At 48.7% G+C, this 20,372-nt stretch overlaps 1 protein-coding gene across 2 annotated transcripts in view; it reads left to right on the forward strand.

The window, feature by feature from the left end:
* Nucleotides 1–20,372, forward strand: part of PKNOX1 (PBX/knotted 1 homeobox 1) — an 87,873-nt gene that overhangs the window by 1,479 nt on the left and 66,022 nt on the right. For both annotated transcript variants that reach the window (XM_068266330.1, XM_068266331.1), the window contains exon 2: nt 10,523–10,636. In XM_068266330.1, the coding sequence (XP_068122431.1) occupies nt 10,586–10,636 (51 nt within the window). In that variant the 5' untranslated portion in view covers nt 10,523–10,585. The remainder of the gene's footprint in view (nt 1–10,522; nt 10,637–20,372) is intronic.

Raw genomic sequence — 20,372 nt, forward strand, 5'->3', positions numbered from 1 at the left:
CCCTCCCATCACTGCCTGACTGTGTGACTCCAGATAACCCCTCCCACCTCCTCCCTCCCATCACTGCCTGACTGTGTGACTCCAGATAACCCCTCCCACCTCCTCCCTCCCATCACTGCCTGACTGTGTGACTCCAGCCAGATAACCCCTCCCACCTCCTCCCTCCCATCACTGCCTGACTGTGTGACTCCAGATAACCCCTCCCACCTCCTCCCTCCCATCACTGCCTGACTGTGTGACTCCAGATAACCCCTCCCACCTCCCTCCCACCTCTGCCTGACTGTGTGACTCCAGCCAGATAACCCCTCCCACCTCCTCCCTCCCATCACTGCCTGACTGTGTGCAGCCAGATAACCCCTCCCATCTCCTCCCTCCCATCACTGCCTGACTGTGCAGCCAGATAACCCCTCCCACCTCCTCCCTCCCATCACTGCCTGACTGTGTGACTCCAGCCAGATAACCCCTCCCACCTACTCCCTCCCATCACTGCCTGTGGGACTCCAGCCAGATAACCCCTCCCACCTACTCCCTCCCATCACTGCCTGACTGTGTGCAGCCAGATAACCCCTCCCACCTCCTCCCTCCCATCACTGCCTGACTGTGTGCAGCCAGATAACCCCTCCCACCTCCTCCCTCCCATCACTGCCTGACTGTGTGACTCCAGATAACCCCTCCCACCTCCTCCCTCCCATCACTGCCTGACTGTGTGACTCCAGCCAGATAACCCCTCCCACCTACTCCCTCCCATCACTGCCTGTGGGACTCCAGCCAGATAACCCCTCCCACCTACTCCCTCCCATCACTGCCTGACTGTGTGCAGCCAGATAACCCCTCCCACCTCCTCCCTCCCATCACTGCCTGACTGTGTGACTCCAGATAACCCCTCCCACCTCCTCCCTCCCATCACTGCCTGACTGTGTGCAGCCAGATAACCCCTCCCATCTCCTCCCTCCCATCACTGCCTGACTGTGTGACTCCAGATAACCCCTCCCACCTCCTCCCTCCCATCACTGCCTGACTGTGTGCAGCCAGATAACCCCTCCCACCTCCTCCCTCCCATCACTGCCTGACTGTGTGACTCCAGATAACCCCTCCCACCTCCTCCCTCCCATCACTGCCTGACTGTGTGACTCCAGATAACCCCTCCCACCTCCTCCCTCCCATCACTGCCTGACTGTGTGACTCCAGCCAGATAACCCCTCCCACCTCCTCCCTCCCATCACTGCCTGACTGTGTGACTCCAGATAACCCCTCCCACCTCCTCCCTCCCATCACTGCCTGACTGTGTGACTCCAGATAACCCCTCCCACCTCCTCCCTCCCATCACTGCCTGACTGTGTGACTGCAGCCAGATAACCCCTCCCACCCATCACTGCCTGACTGTGTGACTCCAGCCAGATAACCCCTCCCACCCATCACTGCCTGACTGTGTGACTCCAGCCAGATAACCCCTCCCACCTCCTCCCTCCCATCACTGCCTGACTGTGTGCAGCCAGATAACCCCTCCCACCTTCCTCCCATCACTGCCTGACTGTGTGCATCCAGATAACCCCTCCCACCTCCTCCCTCCCATCACTGCCTGACTGTGTGCAGCCAGATAACCCCTCCCACCTCCTCCCTCCCATCACTGCCTGACTGTGTGCAGCCAGATAACCCCTCCCACCTCCTCCCTCCCATCACTGCCTGACTGTGTGCAGCCAGATAACCCCTCCCACCTACTCCCTCCCATCACTGCCTGTGGGACTCCAGCCAGATAACCCCTCCCACCTACTCCCTCCCATCACTGCCTGTGGGACTCCAGCCAGATAACCCCTCCCACCTACTCCCTCCCATCACTGCCTGACTGTGTGCAGCCAGATAACCCCTCCCACCTCCTCCCTCCCATCACTGCCTGACTGTGTGCAGCCAGATAACCCCTCCCACCTCCTCCCTCCCATCACTGCCTGACTGTGTGCAGCCAGATAACCCCTCCCACCTCCTCCCTCCCATCACTGCCTGACTGTGTGCAGCCAGATAACCCCTCCCATCACTGCCTGACTGTGTGACTCCAGCCAGATAACCAGGGCTGTGGAGTCGGTCCAAAAATCCACCGACTCCGACTCCTCAGTTTAGGATTCCACCGACTCCGACTCCACGACTCCGACTCCTCTAATTTGCATATTACAATTTTGTTGATTAAAAGTATGTAACATGAAATTCGTCTCTAACTGCCAACGCTTAGGAAGTTTACAAGACAACTGAAGTGAGAAGGATATGTAGACTACTATATTTATTCCCTTTAGACTAAAACTAGTCCTTGGTAAGAGTACTTGTAAAAGGTACAACCGGAACAAAGAACATCTATCAGGACCTAGGCAATGTAAGTGTGGGTACATGTAAGAATGATGTGCAGGTACTCTGCAGGGGAATGAGGAGATTGTAAACAGACAACACCTCTGTGTTCAATGTGCACAGCATTCTCAGTGGATTCCCTGCAGCTCTGTGGGGAGTGCATATGTAGAGTATAGTACTACTGTGTAACAAAGTAAACCTGAGACAGATGAAATTAAAGTTTTATACATACCTGGGGCTTCCTCCAGCCGCCTTCAGGATAATCAGTCCCTCGTTGTACTCCTCCACCACCTGGATCTTCTGCTATGAGTCCAGGTACTTGAGCCAGTCGGGCGTAGTGCGCATGCACACACTCCGCCGCCAGGAGCATACTACACCTGTGCAGCACTATTGCGCAGGTGCAGAATGTTCCTGGCTGTGGGAGCGGCATGCGGCCGGACTGCGCTGACTGGCTGAATTACCAGGACTCATAGCAGAAGATCCGGGTGGTGGAGGACAGCGAGGGAATGATTAGCCTGAAGGGGGCTGGAGGAAGCCCCAGGTATGTATAAAACTTTACTTTTCATCCATTTCAGTTACCCTTTATTTTGTAGTCACCAAACCAAATTTTAATAACATATCAAATTATTTGATTTCATGAGCAAAGAGAGTGCATACATTTGCATAAATCAGCATCAATGCGGAATTATTTCCATCTCGTTGACCATCTCTATTAGTGACACAGCTACACATCAGGCTTTATTCTTACAGCATAGATGTTATTTAGTATATATAAGAGATTCCTGTGTACACATCATATATACAGTCACAATCAGATATGTATATCTGACCTTAAAAATACGTGGACTGCTTTATTGAAGCAGCACAAGTAACTAATTTTGATTGGTTTATTTCATTTTTGTGGACAAAGCACAGCTATTACTGTATATATACTGTATATATACATTATTTTTAATGACTATTATCTGAGAAATAGAACATTTTATCATATTTTCTATTTTAATTACAGTTACAAATTCATTAGGAGTCGGAGTCGGTGCATTTTTCCCCGACTCCGACTCCAGGCACCCAAAATTGCCCGACTCCACGACTCCGACTCCACGACTCCGACTCCGACTCCACAGCCCTGCAGATAACCCCTCCCACCTCCTCCCTCCCATCACTGCCTCACTGTGTGACTCCAGATAACCCCTCCCATCACTGCCTGACTGTGACTCCAGATAACTCCACCCCTCCTATACTGCCTGACTGTGTCTAGCCAGATAACCCCTCCCATCTCCTCCTTCCCATCACTGCCTGTGTGCAGCCAGATAACCCCTCCCACCTCCTCCCTCCCATCACTGCCTGACTGTGTGCAGCCAGATAACCCCTCCCACCTCCTCCCTCCCATCACTGCCTGTGGGACTCCAGCCAGATAACCCCTCCCACTTACTCCCTCCCATAACTGCCTGACTGTGTGCAGCCAGATAACCCCTCCCACCTCCTCCCTCCCATCACTGCCTGACTGTGTGCAGCCAGATAACCCCTCCCACCTCCTCCCTCCCATCACTGCCTGACTGTGTGCAGCCAGATAACCCCTCCCACCTCCTCCCTCCCATCACTGCCTCACTGTGTGCAGCCAGATAACTCCTCCCCCTCCTATACTGCCTGACTGTGTGCAGCCAGATAACCCCTCCCATCACTGCCCGACTGTGACTCCAGCCAGATAACCCCTCCCACCTACTCCCTCCCATCACTGCCTGACTGTGTGACTCCAGATAACCCCTCCCACCTCCTCCCTCCCATCACTGCCTGACTGTGTGCAGCCAGATAACCCCTCCCACCTCCTCCCTCCCATTACTGCCTGACTGTGTGCAGCCAGATAACCCCTCCCACCTCCTCCCTCCCATCACTGCCTGTGGGACTCCAGCCAGATAACCCCTCCCACCTCCCTCCCATCACTGCCTGACTGTGTGCAGCCAGATAACCCCTCCCACCTCCTCCCTCCCATCACTGCCTGACTGTGTGCAGCCAGATAACCCCTCCCACCTCCTCCCTCCCATAACTGCCTGACTGTGTGCAGCCAGATAACCCCTCCCACCTCCCTCCCATCACTGCCTGACTGTGTGACTCCAGATAACTCCTCCCCCTCCTATACTGCCTGACTGTGTGCAGCCAGATAACCCCTCCCATCACTGCCTGACTGTGTGACTCCAGATAACTCCTCCCCCTCCTATACTGCCTGACTGTGTGCAGCCAGATAACCCCTCCCATCTCCTCCCTCCCATCACTGCCTGACTGTGTGCAGCCATACAACCCCTCCCACCTCCCTCCCATCACTGCCTGACTGTGTGCAGCCAGATAACCCCTCCCACCTCCTCCCTCCCATCACTGCCTGTGTGACTCCAGCAATAACTCCCCCCCCCTCCTATACTGCCTGACTGTGTGCAGCCAGATAACCTCTCCACCTCCTCCCTCCTATCACTACGTCCGCCTGTACACACCTGCTGAATATCTCCTGAAATAGCGGAAGTCCGCCTGTATACAGCTGCTGAATATCTCCTGATATAGCTGATGTTCGCCTGTACACAGCTGCTGAATATCTCCTGATATAGCGGAAGTCCGCCTGTACACACCTGCTGAATATCTCCTGAAATAGCGGAAGTCCGCCTGTATACAGCTGCTGAATATCTCCTGATATAGCTGATGTTCGCCTGTACACAGCTGCTGAACATCCGATATAACGGACATCCGCCTGTACACAGCTGCTGAACAGCCGATATAGCGGACATCCGCCTGTACACAGCTGCTGAACATCTGATATAGCGGACATCCGCCTGTACACAGCTGCTGAATATCTCCTTATATAGCGGACATCCGCCTGTACACAGCTACTGAACATCTGATATAGCGGACATCCGCCTGTACACAGCTGCTGAACATCTGATATAGCGGACATCTGCCTGTACACAGCTGCTGAATACCTCCTGATATAGCGGACATCCGCCTGTACACAGCTGCTGAATATCTCCTGATATAGCGGACGTCCGCCTGTACACAGCTGCTGAACATCTCATGATATAGCGGATGTCCGCCTGTACACAGCTGCTGAATATCTCCTGATATAGCGGACGTCCGCCTGTACACAGCTGCTGAATATCTCCTGATATAGCGGACATCCGCCTGTACACAGCTGCTGAATATCTCCTGATATAGCGGACGTCCTCCTGTACACAGCTGCTGAATATCTCCTGATATAGCGGACGCCTGCCTGAACACAGCTGCTGAATATCTCCTGATATAGCGGACATCCGCCTGTACACAGCTGCTGAACATCTCCTGATATATCGGACGTCCGCCTGTACACAGCTGCTGAATATCTCCTGATATAGCGGAAGTCCGCCTGTACACAGCTGCTGAACATCTCCTGATATAGCGGACGTCCGCCTGTACACAGCTGCTGAATATCTCCTGATATAACGGACATCCGCCTGTACAGAGCTGCTGAAAATCTCCTGATATAGCGGACGTCCGCCTGTACACAGCTGCTGAATATCTCCTGATATAGCGGACGTCCGCTTGTACACAGCTGCTGAATATCTCCTGATATAGCGGACGTCCGCCTGTACACAGCTGCTAAATATCTCCTGATATAGCGGACATCCGCCTGTACACAGCTGCTGAATATCTACTGATATAGCGGACGTCTGCCTGTACACAGCTGCTGGATATCTCCTGATATAGCGTACGTCCACCTGTACGCAGCTGCTGAACATCTCCTGATATAGCGGACGTCCGCCTGTATACAGCTGCTAAAAATCTCCTGATATAGCGGACGCCTGCCTGTACACAGCTGCTGAATATCTCCTGATATAGCGGACGTCCGCCTGTACACAGCTGCTGAATATCTCCTGATATAATGGACATCCGCCTGTACAAACCTGCTGAATATCTACTGATAAAGCGGACGTCCGCCTGTACACACCTGCTGAATATCTCCTGATATAGCGGACGTCCGCTTGTACACAGCTGCTGAATATCTCCTGATATAGCGGACGTCCGCCTGTACACAGCTGCTGGATATACCCTGATATAGCGTACGTCAGCCTGTACACAGCTGCTGAATATCTCCTGATATAGCGGACGTCCGCCTGTATACAACTGCTAAAAATCTCCTGATATAGCGGACGCCTGCCTGTACACAGCTGCTGAATATCTCCTGATATAGCGGACGTCCGCCTGTACACACCTGCTGAATATCTCCTGATATAGCGGACGTCCGCCTGTACACACCTGCTGAATATCTCCTGATATAGCGGACGTCCGCCTGTACGCAGCTGCTGAACATCTCCTGATATAGCGGACGTCCGCCTGTATACAGCTGCTAAAAATCTCCTGATATAGCGGACACCTGCCTGTACACAGCTGCTGAATATCTACTGATAAAGCGGACGTCCGCCTGTACACACCTGCTGAATATCTCCTGATATAGCGGACGTCCGCCTGTTTGCAGCTGCTGAACATCTCCTGATATAGCGGACGTCCGCCTGTATACAGCTGCTAAAAATCTCCTGATATAGCGGACGCCTGCCTGTACACACCTGCTGAATATCTCCTGATATAGCGGACGTCCGCCTGTACACAGCTTCTGAACATCTCCTGATATAGCGGACGTCCGCCTGTACACAGCTGCTGAATATCTCCTGATATAGCGGACGCCTGCCTGTACACAGCTGCTGAATATCTCCTGATATAGCGGGCGTCCGCCTGTACACAGCTGCTGAATAGCTCCTGATATAGCGGACGTCCACCTGTACACAGCTGCTGAATATCTACTGATATAGCGGACGTCCACCTCTACACAGCTGCTGAATATCTCCTGATATAGCAGACGTCCACCTGTACACAGCTGCTGAATATCTCCTGATATAGCGGACGTCCGCCTGTACACACCTGCTGAATATCTCCTGATATAGCGGACGTCCTCCTGTACACAGCTGCTGAACATCTGATATAGCGGACATCTGCCTGTACACAGCTGCTGAATATCTCCTGATATAGCGGAAGTCCGCCTGTACACAGCTGCTGAATATCTCCTGATATAGCGGACGTCCGCCTGTATACAGCTGCTGAAAATCTCCTGATATAGCGGACGCCTGCCTGTACACAGCTGCTGAATATCTCCTGATATAGCGGACATCCGCCTGTACACAGCTGCTGAATATCTACTGATATAGCGGACGTCTGCCTGTACACACCTGCTGAATATCTTCTGATATAGCGGACGTCCGCCTGTACGCAGCTGCTGAATATTTCCTGATATAGCGGAAGTCCGCCTGTACACAGCTGCTGAATATCTCCTGATATAGCGGACGTCCGCCTGTATACAGCTGCTGAATATCTCCTGATATAGCGGACGTCCGCCTGTATACAGCTGCTGAAAATCTCCTGATATAGCGGACGCCTGCCTGTACACAGCTGCTGAATATCTCCTGATATAGCGGACATCCGCCTGTACACAGCTGCTGAATATCTACTGATATAGCGGACGTCCGCCTGTACACACCTGCTGAGTATCTTCTGATATAGCGGACGTCCGCCTGTACACAGCTGCTGAAAATCTCCTGATATAGCGGACGCCGGCCTGTACACAGCTGCTGAATATCTCCTGATATAGCGGACATCCGCCTGTACACAGCTGCTGAATATCTACTGATATAGCGGACGTCCGCCTGTACACACCTGTTGAGTATCTTCTGATATAGCGGACGTCCGCCTGTACACAGCTGCTGAAAATCTCCTGATATAGAGGACGCCTGCCTGTACACAGCTGCTGAATATCTCCTGATATAGCGGACATCCGCCTGTACACACCTGCTGAATATCTACTGATATAGCGGACGTCCACCTGTACACAGCTGCTGAAAATCTCCTGATATAGCGGACGCCTGCCTGTACACAGCTGCTGAATATCTCCTGATATAGCGGACATCCGCCTGTACACACCTGCTGAGTATCTTCTGATATAGCGGACGTCCGCCTGTACACAGCTGCTGAAAATCTCCTGATATAGCGGACGCCGGCCTGTACACAGCTGCTGAATATCTCCTGATATAGCGGACATCCGCCTGTACACAGCTGCTGAATATCTACTGATATAGCGGACGTCCGCCTGTACACACCTGCTGAATATCTTCTGATATAGCGGACGTCCGCCTGTATACAGCTGCTGAAAATCTCCTGATATAGAGGACGCCTGCCTGTACACAGCTGCTGAATATCTCCTGATATAGCGGACATCCGCCTGTACACACCTGCTGAATATCTACTGATATAGCGGACGTCCACCTGTACACAGCTGCTGAAAATCTCCTGATATAGCGGACGCCTGCCTGTACACAGCTGCTGAATATCTCCTGATATAGCGGACATCCGCCTGTACACACCTGCTGAATATCTAGTGATATAGCGGACGTCCGCCTGTACACAGCTGCTGAATATCTCCTGATATAGCGGACGTCCGCCTGTACACAGCTGCTGAATATCTCCTGATATAGCGGACGTCCGCCTGTACACAGCTGCTGAATATCTCCTGATATAGCGGACATCCGCCTGTACACAGCTGCTGAATATCTACTGATATAGCGGACGTCCGCCTGTACACAGCTGCTGAAAATCTCCTGATATAGCGGACGCCTGCCTGTACACAGCTGCTGAATATCTCCTGATATAGCGGACATCCACCTGTACACACCTGCTGAATATCTAGTGATATAGCGGACGTCCACCTGTACGCAGCTGCTGAATATCTCCTGATATAGCAGACATCCGCCTGTGCACAGCTACTGAATATCTCCTGATATAGTGGACATCCGCCTGTGCACAGCTACTGAATATCTCCTGATATAGCGGACGTCCGCCTGTACACAGCTGCTGAATATCTCCTGGTATAGTGAACAGGCACACAACATAGACATTCACTTTATTTGTATATATTTGGTCATAAGTTCAGGATAGGTCTCTCCCAGTCCTTCACATCTGTCTCCAGTCACTAGAGCAGGCAAAGCATTGTGGCAAAGCTTCGTATGTTGTAGCCATTAGGGCTCATAGAGGACAGGGAGTAGATCCATTTCTGCTGCAGTAGCCACCTCTCCTGTTTATCTGTAGCTTTTTGGGAGTTTGTATATCACCACTGATGTGCCAGCTTGGAACATGTGGCGGAAATGTTCAGCAAGGTGGCCACGATATCCCCCGTTAGGTTGCTTTCCGCAGTTTATGTTTCTCACGTGTTCAGCAATGCAGGTCTTGAGTTTTCTTGTTGTCACCCCAGCATATATATCGGGGCAGCCGCAGGGGCAATGTATGACATATACTGGCCATTCGGTCTTACCATTGATGGAACTGCCAATCTGCCATTGTTCCTCAGAATCAATGAAAGCTTCTGTCCACCACATCTGTGCGTCACGTTAGTTAGCCTATTCTGCAACCATGTGGTGTTAGGCCTCGGCACAGAATCAGAGTGGACCAAGCAGTGCCTTAAATCTGGTGTTTGCCGAACTACCATTAATGGTCTCTTCCCCCCATGGGACCAACTAAGGGATCTACAGTAAGAATGGGCCAATGTTTGTAATGTAATGCTGTGACTGAAATATCTTCAGAATGATAGAAAGCAGAAATACAGCATTGAATAGTGTGCAAACAACTGATCGCCTGTTCCTATGTCTCTCTCTGCCTCATAGTGTAAAGTAAACAGAGATTGCAGCCAGGAAGATCTCATTCTGAATGGGGGGAGGCATGCAAGTACAGGAATAAAATACAGATCCTTTCTCTGTAGCTGACAAATCCCTCAGCTGTTCTCATATGATCTGTGAGAAAGCATTGTGTGTGGGCAGGGCAGAAACAAACAGTAAATCATTCCTCTGTGTATAGGGACAGTGAAGTGGAACCTATCTGCATGGTACAGCTCTGGCCCAGATGCTGACTTTGTTACAAACAGCTGGTAAGCAAGGCATTCCTTTCACACAGGCTTTGATTGGAGATCTCTGAAAAGCTTTCTAGTGTTGCTGAGTAAATGCTCTATAGGTGTGTGGGGTTTACAGGTTTACAGAAGGACGGTTTATTCCTTCTTTCAGGTGTGGCGGGTGGTGATGTGGAGAAGACTCCCCAGCAGTGGGCTTGCAGCACATTAACCATTCCCCTCCTTTCCCCACAGGTGTGCGCTCCACTCTGTGTCCCTACCGGACGGCTATGAGATGAGGTGATCACTCAGACTATAATGATGTCCACTGACAGACTACTTATGGAGAACTACGCCGAGGATCCACAGGTACTGTCCGTCACCTTTCCTAGCAGAGTGCATGCTGGGAGCTCAACACACTCCCAGCACCCCTCCTCCCTGCCAGAGAGACCCCTCCCATTCCTACAGACTGGATGTTATACTAGGTACATCCCTCCCATGCTCCTCCCACTGGAGTGTATGTTATACTAGGTATATCCTCCCATGCTCCTCCCACTAGAGTGTATGTTATACTAGGTATATCCTCCCATGCTCCTCCCACTAGAGTGTATGTTATACTAGGTATATCCTCCCATGCTCCTCCCACTAGAGTGTATGTTATACTAGGTATATCCTCCCATGCTCCTCCCACTGGAGTGTATGTTTTCCTGGACAGAAATGGCGGCATACTCCTGGGTTCAACTCCTCCCCTGAACCCGATTGGACAGATCTTTTGCATAAATTAAAAGAATCCAGCCCCCCCTGCCATTCTCTTTTTTTCTGTCCTCGATGGACAAGGTCTTTTGGGGTGTCCGTTTTTGCTTTGTTTTTTATATATCCTGGCGCCCGAGTTTTTGTTTTGTTTAAGCAGGTTCAGCCTCTCCTGCTTCAGCTGACATTGCGCTGCCTAAATGGTGGCTAGATATGTGCCCTACCTAGTAGAACTGGTGTGGATCTTCCGTCTGGCTGCCCGGAGTTACATCCGAGATCTCGCGAGATTGTACGGGACCGTACCTGATTGGCTGGCGGCTGCCGCTGACGTCACCTCCGGCAGAGCGGCATATTTGTTCGCCAGACGCCAGAGCGGAGATAGCATCTAGCGTGGCTGCAGCACTGGCGTCAGCCGAAGAGACAGACTTGGGTTTTTTCCTATTCGTCTGGTTACGGAGCTTGGTCCTGGATTACCCACTGCGGGGCATCTAATCGAGCTACAGGACAGGTACACAAGTATCCATTATTTATGGGGAATGCTGTCTATTTTTGCTGATGATATGAAACTGACACATATATATGTGTATATTGTCTGTAGGCAGGAATGGAGACGGAAGAAGCTTTGCATGTGGAAGTGATAGAGGAGAGGTAACTGATGTCTAAAAGACATCAATTGATTTCCTTTCTCTACACTGGGTGTTAACTTTAATTAAGTGACTATCCTCACTAGGTGAAGGGCTATAAAAAAGAGTGCTATCCCTCTAGAAGAAGCGGATGATTTTAGTGGAACATATGTTCTTTTTTATTATGTCTCTACAGTCGCCTGAGAGGGAAGGAGAGAGCAGTGTGTCTAAAGGACACAAATCCTCTTCCAAGCCAAGATCTCGTTTGGGGTCAAGATATTCAAAGTCAGGAGGCCAGAACTCTTCGTATGATGCAAGATCATCAAGAAGAGGATCTCCTAAAGGACATAAAAAATCCTCTAAGAAGAGGAAGAATCATTCACCTAAGAGAGACTCTCCCCGGCGACATTCCTCAAATAGAAGAGGAAGATCTCCCGAGAGACATTATTATTATTACACTTCCCATAGGAGCAGGTCCCCCAGGAGGAAATATTATTCTCCAGATAGATATTATTCTCCAGATAGGAGTTATAGATCAGAGAGGCATTATTCTCCAGCCCATTCAAAGAGACCAGCAGCTGATGATCAAAGATATCAACAACCTGCAAAGTCCTTGTGTTGGTCTTGTGCCCAGCCTGCACTACCCGATAAAATGGTGTGCGAATCATGCTTTGCAGAGTTAGGCAGAGACCGGGACACAGACAACCAACAAGTTCTGTCTTTTATTCAACAAACGATCCAAGACACATTTAATAAAATGACAGTTACACAGCAAGGGTTGCCGGTGCAACCGGGCGCGTCAGAAGACCTGTCACAGCAGGAAGGTTCCACACCGCTAGGATTTGACTTCGCGCTGGTTCCCGCTTTTGTGACAGCAGTGAAGGAAGCTATAGCATGGGAGGAAGATAAGAATACAGATAAAGAACCGGATAAATATTATCCTCACTTGAATAAACAGCCTACTAATTTTCCTCTGATGGGAGTTATTAAGGATATCTTTCTCAAAGAATGGAGCAAAATAGACCAAAAACCGTCCCTAACAAACCGTTTCTCTAAATTATACCCGCTAAGCTCTGAAGATGTTAAAATTATGGAGTCTGCACCAATTGTTGATGCTTCTATTATGCGTTTAGCTCGTCATGTTACGTTGCCAATGGACGATGGAGTTTTGTTCAGTGATCCCTAAGGCCCCATACACACATCAGACCATAGTCTTTTGAAAATGAAAGATCACAGACCAATCTTACCACCATTCATGTAGTATGAGAGCCATACTCTACACAGTCTTTTCTATGGAGCTAAACTTACCATCAGAAAAAAAATCTTTGCAAGATGCTGCACACACGGATGCTGTACAGACACAAAAGATCAGTATCTGCAAAAGATCTGTTCCTGCCAAGAATCCATTCCTGCAAATTGCAATGATAGTCTATGGGATCTGCAGATCATCATACACACATGATTTAACTGACATTCATCTGCAGATCAGATCCACCAGGATGGATTTTCAGATCTGCGGATGATTGCTTGATCTGCAGATGAATGTCAGTTAAATCATGTGTGTATGATGATCTGCAGATCTCATAGACTATAATTGCAATTTGCAGGAATGGATTTTTGTCAGGAACAGATCTTTTGCAGATACTGATCTTTTGTGTCTGTACAGCATCTGTGTGTGCAGCATCTTGCAAAGATTTTTTTCTGATGTGGAGTTCAGCTCCATAGAAAAGACTGTGTAGAGTATGGCTCTCATACTACAGGAAGGGTGGTAAGATTGGTCTGTGATCTTTCATTTTCCAAAGACCATAGTCTGATGTGTGTATGAGCCTTTAGATAGGAAGGTGGATTCAGACATAAAAAAGGCTTTCCTAGCTGCGGGAGCAGCCTGTAAACCAGCAGTGGCGTTAACATCTCTGGCCAAGGCAATTAGAGTCTGGGTGGAGATTATAGAGACCGCCATTAACTCTGGCGCAGACAAGTCAGAGATTATAAAGGCATTAGACGAACTCAAGATATCGAGTGACTTTATTGGGGAAGCAGCCATAGACACAATTAGATCATCTGCAAGATCGATGCTGCATAATGTCACAGCTAAAAGAGCATTATGGCTGAAACCATGGTCGGCGGACCAATCTTCAAGGAATAATTGGTGCCGTATACCATATGATGGGCTCCACCTATTTGGCAGTCAGATGGATGGAGCCATTGCCAAAGTGACAGGAGGGAAGTCAGGCCTCCTTCCGCAGGATAGGAAGACCCGACCAGTCAACCCTCAAGCCACGAAAAGACCGTTTCCCAGCAAGTTTCAACAAGCCAAAACCTATAGACCAGGTAGACAATTTAATCGAAATTGGAGAGGAACCCAGTCCTCCTTTCTCAAAAATAAGCCAAGGTCAGCACCTGGATCGCAGCAGAAACCGAAACCCTTTTGAAGGTGCGCCCACTCAGACACCGGTGGGAGCGAGACTACAGGCCTTCTGCAGTGTCTGGGTGGATACGATACAAGACCAATGGGTATTAAAGACTCTCAAAAAGGGACATTCATGGAAATTCAAAAAGCTTCCGCCTTCGTCGAGGTTTCGAGAAACTCGTCTCCCTTCCAATCATCAAAAGTGTCAAATTCTTATGGAGTATGTGGATTCATTAATAAAATCAAAGGCGGTGATTCCGATTCCAGAGAAGGACAAAGGATTGGGAATCTATTCTCCTCTATTCTTAGTGCCCAAAGGTTCAGGAGGATGGAGACCGGTCCTGGATTTAAAGTTTCTGAACGGCTTCATAAAGATCCACCACTTCAAGATGGAATCACTTCAGACAATCATAAAGCTGATAAGGGTGAACGATTGGATGACAACGGTGGACCTTACAGACGCTTATCTGCATGTACCAATAAATCAGAAGTTCCAAAAGTACTTGAGGTTTGCAATGAACAACCAGCACTTCCAATTCCAAAGTCTCCCATTTGGGATATCAACGGCTCCTCGAACATTTTCGAAAATTCTTTCACCAGTAATAGCACATTTGAGGATACAAGGGTTAAGGGTATATCATTACCTGGACGATGTGCTATTGGTGAGCCAGAGTCGGGCGACTTTACTAGTACACCAGAAGATACTGATTCAAGAGTTAGAAAGATTGGGTTGGCTGATAAATTATCAGAAAAGTCAGCTCACACCATCTCAGGATATGGTTTTTCTGGGAGCCCGTTTCATCACACCACAGAACAAAGTATGCCTTCCGGAAGAGAAGATCATATCCATACAGACAAAGGTAAAATTGATATTATCACAAAGGAGGCTGTCATCCAAACAAATCATGAGTCTACTGGGAACGTTCTCATCAACCATTCCATTGGTAAGATGGGCCCATTGGCATTTGAGGATACTTCAAACTTTCTTTCTTCACCACTGGAACAGGTCCAATATGTTTCAGACATTCATCCTACCAATACAGGTGAGGAAATCCTTGCAATGGTGGTTAAACAAATCACATCTACGGAATTGTCATCAAATTCAGCAAGAGGATCCAATCGTAATAACGACAGATGCAAGTCAGATTGGCTGGGGAGCTCACTGCCAGGAGTTCAGAGTGCAGGAGAAATGGAGGCTTCCACAGGAGAATGTTCCTTCCAACATCCTGGAGCTGAGAGCAGCGCATCTAGCATTGAGGGCATTCAGGCACATGATCTTTCAGAAGTCGGTCAGGTTACAGATCGACAATACGACTGCGGTGTCATATATTCGCAGACAGGGAGGAACCAGAAGTTGGAGGTTGATGAGAGAAACAGATCTCATGATGTCTTGGGCACAGGAGAATCTTCAAAACCTATCGGCAACATACTTGCCGGGTGCGCAGAACAGCCTAGCGGATCACCTAAGCAGAGACTTTTGCGAACCCACACGAGTGGACCTTGAATGGCAGAGTATTCCAGATGATAGTTCAGAAATGGGGCATGCCACAGATCGACCTGTGTGCCTCGGCGCACAATGCGAAGTGTCACAGATTCTTCTCGAGGTTCCCTCATCACCTAGCGGAGGGGACGGATTGTCTGACGCAAAGATGGGACTTCAAAGTAGGTTATGCCTTTCCCCCGTTTCCACTGATAACAGGCTTGTTGCGAAAGTTAGTGAAGGAGCATTGCTTGATCATTCTTATTGTACCATATTGGCCAAGAAGACCTTGGTTCACGTTACTGAAGGAGATGAGTGTGGAAGATCCGTTGGAGTTACCGGCAATCCCAAATCTGCTCCAACAAGGCAACCTATTGTACCCAGAAGTCAGCAAATTAAATTTGATGGCTTGGAAGTTGAGAGGAGGAAGTTATAAGCACTGGGCTGTTCGGACGAAGTCGTTACAACATTATTGAAAGCCAGGAAGATTTCGACAAATACAACGTACCATCGGATTTGGGAGAAATTTATTTCGTTTTCTACAGACAACAGACTGAGTCCAATCCCACCTAGAGTGCAAGATATACTTCTTTTCCTACAGTCTGGGGTGGACAAAGGTTTAAGCTTGTCAGCTATCAAGGTTCAAATATCCGCATTATCGGCTCTGACAAACGAAAAGTGGGCTTTCAATCCACTAGTGATCCAATTCGTTCAGGCAGTACAGAAAATGAGGCCCCCTAGGAAACCTTTTTTCCCACAATGGGACCTGTGTATTGTTCTGGACGTCCTTTCAAATGCACCCTTCCATCCGGTGGAATCTGCTTCCTTACAGAATATAGCCCTGAAGACACTGTTTTTAACAGCAATCTCGTCGGGGAAGAGAGTTTCCGACTTGCAGGCTTTAGGTTGCTCTGGAAATTTATTACAATTCTTCCCAGATAGAGTTGTGATTAGGCCAGTGCTTTCTCACATTCCGAAAGTCGCCTCCACATTCCACATCAATCAGGAAATTGCATTACCTACCTTTTCATCAGAAAACGATCTGCATCCACTAGATGTAGGAAATAGCATCAAAACCTACCTGGATAAAACTTCTTCCTTCAGAGTATCAGATCATCTATTCATTAACATCCAAGGAGCAAAGAAAGGTCAGCCTCTAGCGACCAGAACTATAGCGAATTGGTTGGTAAAACTAATTCAACTTAGCTATAAGTTAAAAGGTCTAGAGGTTCCCAGAGAAGTCAACGCCCACTCTACTAGGGGTATGTCTGCTTCCTGGGCAGCTTTTTCAAAGGTGTCAATTGATACAATATGTAAAGCGGCCAGTTGGTCATCACCTCATACGTTTATATCTCATTATCATGTCAATCCAGCATGTTTAACCTTTTTGGACTTTGGTAAAGCTGTTTTGTCGGCATCTGCTAAATAAATTGTATATTTTCTGGCATTTCCCACCCTCTACTTCTGATTTGTTATATCCCAGGAGTATGCCGCCATTTCTGTCCAGGAAATCGGAAAATTGTATACTTACCTTCCGTAATTTTCCTTTCCTGGATCAGATAATGGCGGCATACGAATCCCTCTCTCTTGTCCATTCGAGGACTGATTTTCACGAGAATGGCAGGGGGGGCTGGATTCTTTTAATTTATGCAAAAGATCTGTCCAATCGGGTTCAGGGGAGGAGTTGAACCCAGGAGTATGCCGCCATTATCTGATCCAGGAAAGGAAAATTACGGAAGGTAAGTATACAATTTTCCGATATACTAGGTATATCCCTCCCATGCTCCTCCCACTGGAGTGTATGTTATACTAGGTACATCCTCCCATGCTCCTCCCACTGGAGTGTATGTTATACTAGGTATATCCTCCCATGCTCCTCCCACTGGAGTGTGTGTTATACTAGGTATATCCTCCCATGCTCCTCCCACTGGAGTGTATGTTATACTAGGTATATGCCTCCCATGCTCCTCCCACTGGAGTGTATGTTATACTAGGTATATCCTCCCATTCTCCTCCCACTGGAGTGTATGTTATACTAGGTACATCCTCCCATGCTCCTCCCACTAGAGTGTATGTTATACTAGGTACATCCTCCCATGCTCCTCCCACTGGAGTGTATGTTATACTAGGTACATCCCTTCCATGCTCCTTCCACTGGAGTGTGTGTTATACTAGGTATATCCTCCCATGCTCCTCCCACTGGAGTGTATGTTATACTAGGTACATCCTCCCATGCTCCTCCCACTGGAGTGTATGTTATACTAGGTATATCCCTCCCATGCTCCTCCCACTGGAGTGTATGTTATACTAGGTATATCCTCCCATGCTCCTCCCACTGGAGTGTATGTTATACTAGGTACATCCTCCCATGCTCCTCCCACTAGAGTGTATGTTATACTAGGTACATCCTCCCATGCTCCTCCCACTGGAGTGTATGTTATACTAGGTATATCCTCCCATGCTCCTCCCACTAGAGTGTATGTTATACTAGGTATATCCTCCCATGCTCCTCCCACTGGAGTGTATGTTATACTAGGTATATCCTCCCATGCTCCTCCCACTGAAGGGTGTGTTATACTAGGTATATCCTCCCATGCTCCTCCCACTAGAGTGTATGTTATACTAGGTATATCCTCCCATGCTCCTCCCACTGGAGTGTATGTTATACTAGGTATATCCTCCCATGCTCCTCCCACTGGAGTGTATGTTATACTAGGTATATGCCTCCCATGCTCCTCCCACTGGAGTGTATGTTATACTAGGTATATCCTCCCATTCTCCTCCCACTGGAGTGTATGTTATACTAGGTACATCCTCCCATGCTCCTCCCACTAGAGTGTATGTTATACTAGGTATATCCTCCCATTCTCCTCCCACTGGAGTGTATGTTATACTAGGTACATCCTCCCATGCTCCTCCCACTAGAGTGTATGTTATACTAGGTACATCCTCCCATGCTCCTCCCACTGGAGTGTATGTTATACTAGGTACATCCCTTCCATGCTCCTTCCACTGGAGTGTGTGTTATACTAGGTATATCCTCCCATGCTCCTCCCACTGGAGTGTATGTTATACTAGGTACATCCTCCCATGCTCCTCCCACTGGAGTGTATGTTATACTAGGTATATCCCTCCCATGCTCCTCCCACTGGAGTGTATGTTATACTAGGTATATCCTCCCATGCTCCTCCCACTGGAGTGTATGTTATACTAGGTACATCCTCCCATGCTCCTCCCACTAGAGTGTATGTTATACTAGGTACATCCTCCCATGCTCCTCCCACTGGAGTGTATGTTATACTAGGTATATCCTCCCATGCTCCTCCCACTAGAGTGTATGTTATACTAGGTATATCCTCCCATGCTCCTCCCACTGGAGTGTATGTTATACTAGGTATATGCCTCCCATGCTCCTCCCACTGGAGTGTATGTTATACTAGGTATATCCTCCCATTCTCCTCCCACTGGAGTGTATGTTATACTAGGTACATCCTCCCATGCTCCTCCCACTAGAGTGTATGTTATACTAGGTACATCCTCCCATGCTCCTCCCACTGGAGTGTATGTTATACTAGGTACATCCCTTCCATGCTCCTCCCACTGGAGTGTATGTTATACTAGGTACATCCTCCCATGCTCCTCCCACTAGAGTGTATGTTATACTAGGTACATCCTCCCATGCTCCTCCCACTGAAGTGTATGTTATACTAGGTATATCCTCCCATGCTCCTCCCACTAGAGTGTATGTTATACTAGGTATATCCTCCCATGCTCCTCCCACTGGAGTGTATGTTATACTAGGTATATCCTCCCATGCTCCTCCCACTGAAGGGTGTGTTATACTAGGTATATCCTCCCATGCTCCTCCCACTAGAGTGTATGTTATACTAGGTATATCCTCCCATGCTCCTCCCACTGGAGTGTATGTTATACTAGGTATATCCTCCCATGCTCCTCCCACTGGAGTGTATGTTATACTAGGTATATGCCTCCCATGCTCCTCCCACTGGAGTGTATGTTATACTAGGTATATCCTCCCATTCTCCTCCCACTGGAGTGTATGTTATACTAGGTACATCCTCCCATGCTCCTCCCACTAGAGTGTATGTTATACTAGGTATATCCTCCCATTCTCCTCCCACTGGAGTGTATGTTATACTAGGTACATCCTCCCATGCTCCTCCCACTAGAGTGTATGTTATACTAGGTACATCCTCCCATGCTCCTCCCACTGGAGTGTATGTTATACTAGGTACATCCCTTCCATGCTCCTTCCACTGGAGTGTGTGTTATACTAGGTATATCCTCCCATGCTCCTCCCACTGGAGTGTATGTTATACTAGGTACATCCTCCCATGCTCCTCCCACTGGAGTGTATGTTATACTAGGTATATCCCTCCCATGCTCCTCCCACTGGAGTGTATGTTATACTAGGTATATCCTCCCATGCTCCTCCCACTGGAGTGTATGTTATACTAGGTACATCCTCCCATGCTCCTCCCACTAGAGTGTATGTTATACTAGGTACATCCTCCCATGCTCCTCCCACTGGAGTGTATGTTATACTAGGTATATCCTCCCATGCTCCTCCCACTAGAGTGTATGTTATACTAGGTATATCCTCCCATGCTCCTCCCACTGGAGTGTATGTTATACTAGGTATATCCTCCCATGCTCCTCCCACTGGAGTGTATGTTATACTAGGTATATCCTCCCATGCTCCTCCCACTGGAGTGTGTGTTACACTAGGTATATCCTCCCATGCTCCTCCCACTGGAGTGTATGTTATACTAGGTACATCCTCCCATGCTCCTCCCACTGGAGTGTATGTTATACTAGGTA

Source organism: Hyperolius riggenbachi, chromosome 2 (assembly GCF_040937935.1).
Source record: "Hyperolius riggenbachi isolate aHypRig1 chromosome 2, aHypRig1.pri, whole genome shotgun sequence".
NCBI lineage: Eukaryota > Metazoa > Chordata > Amphibia > Anura > Hyperoliidae > Hyperolius > Hyperolius riggenbachi.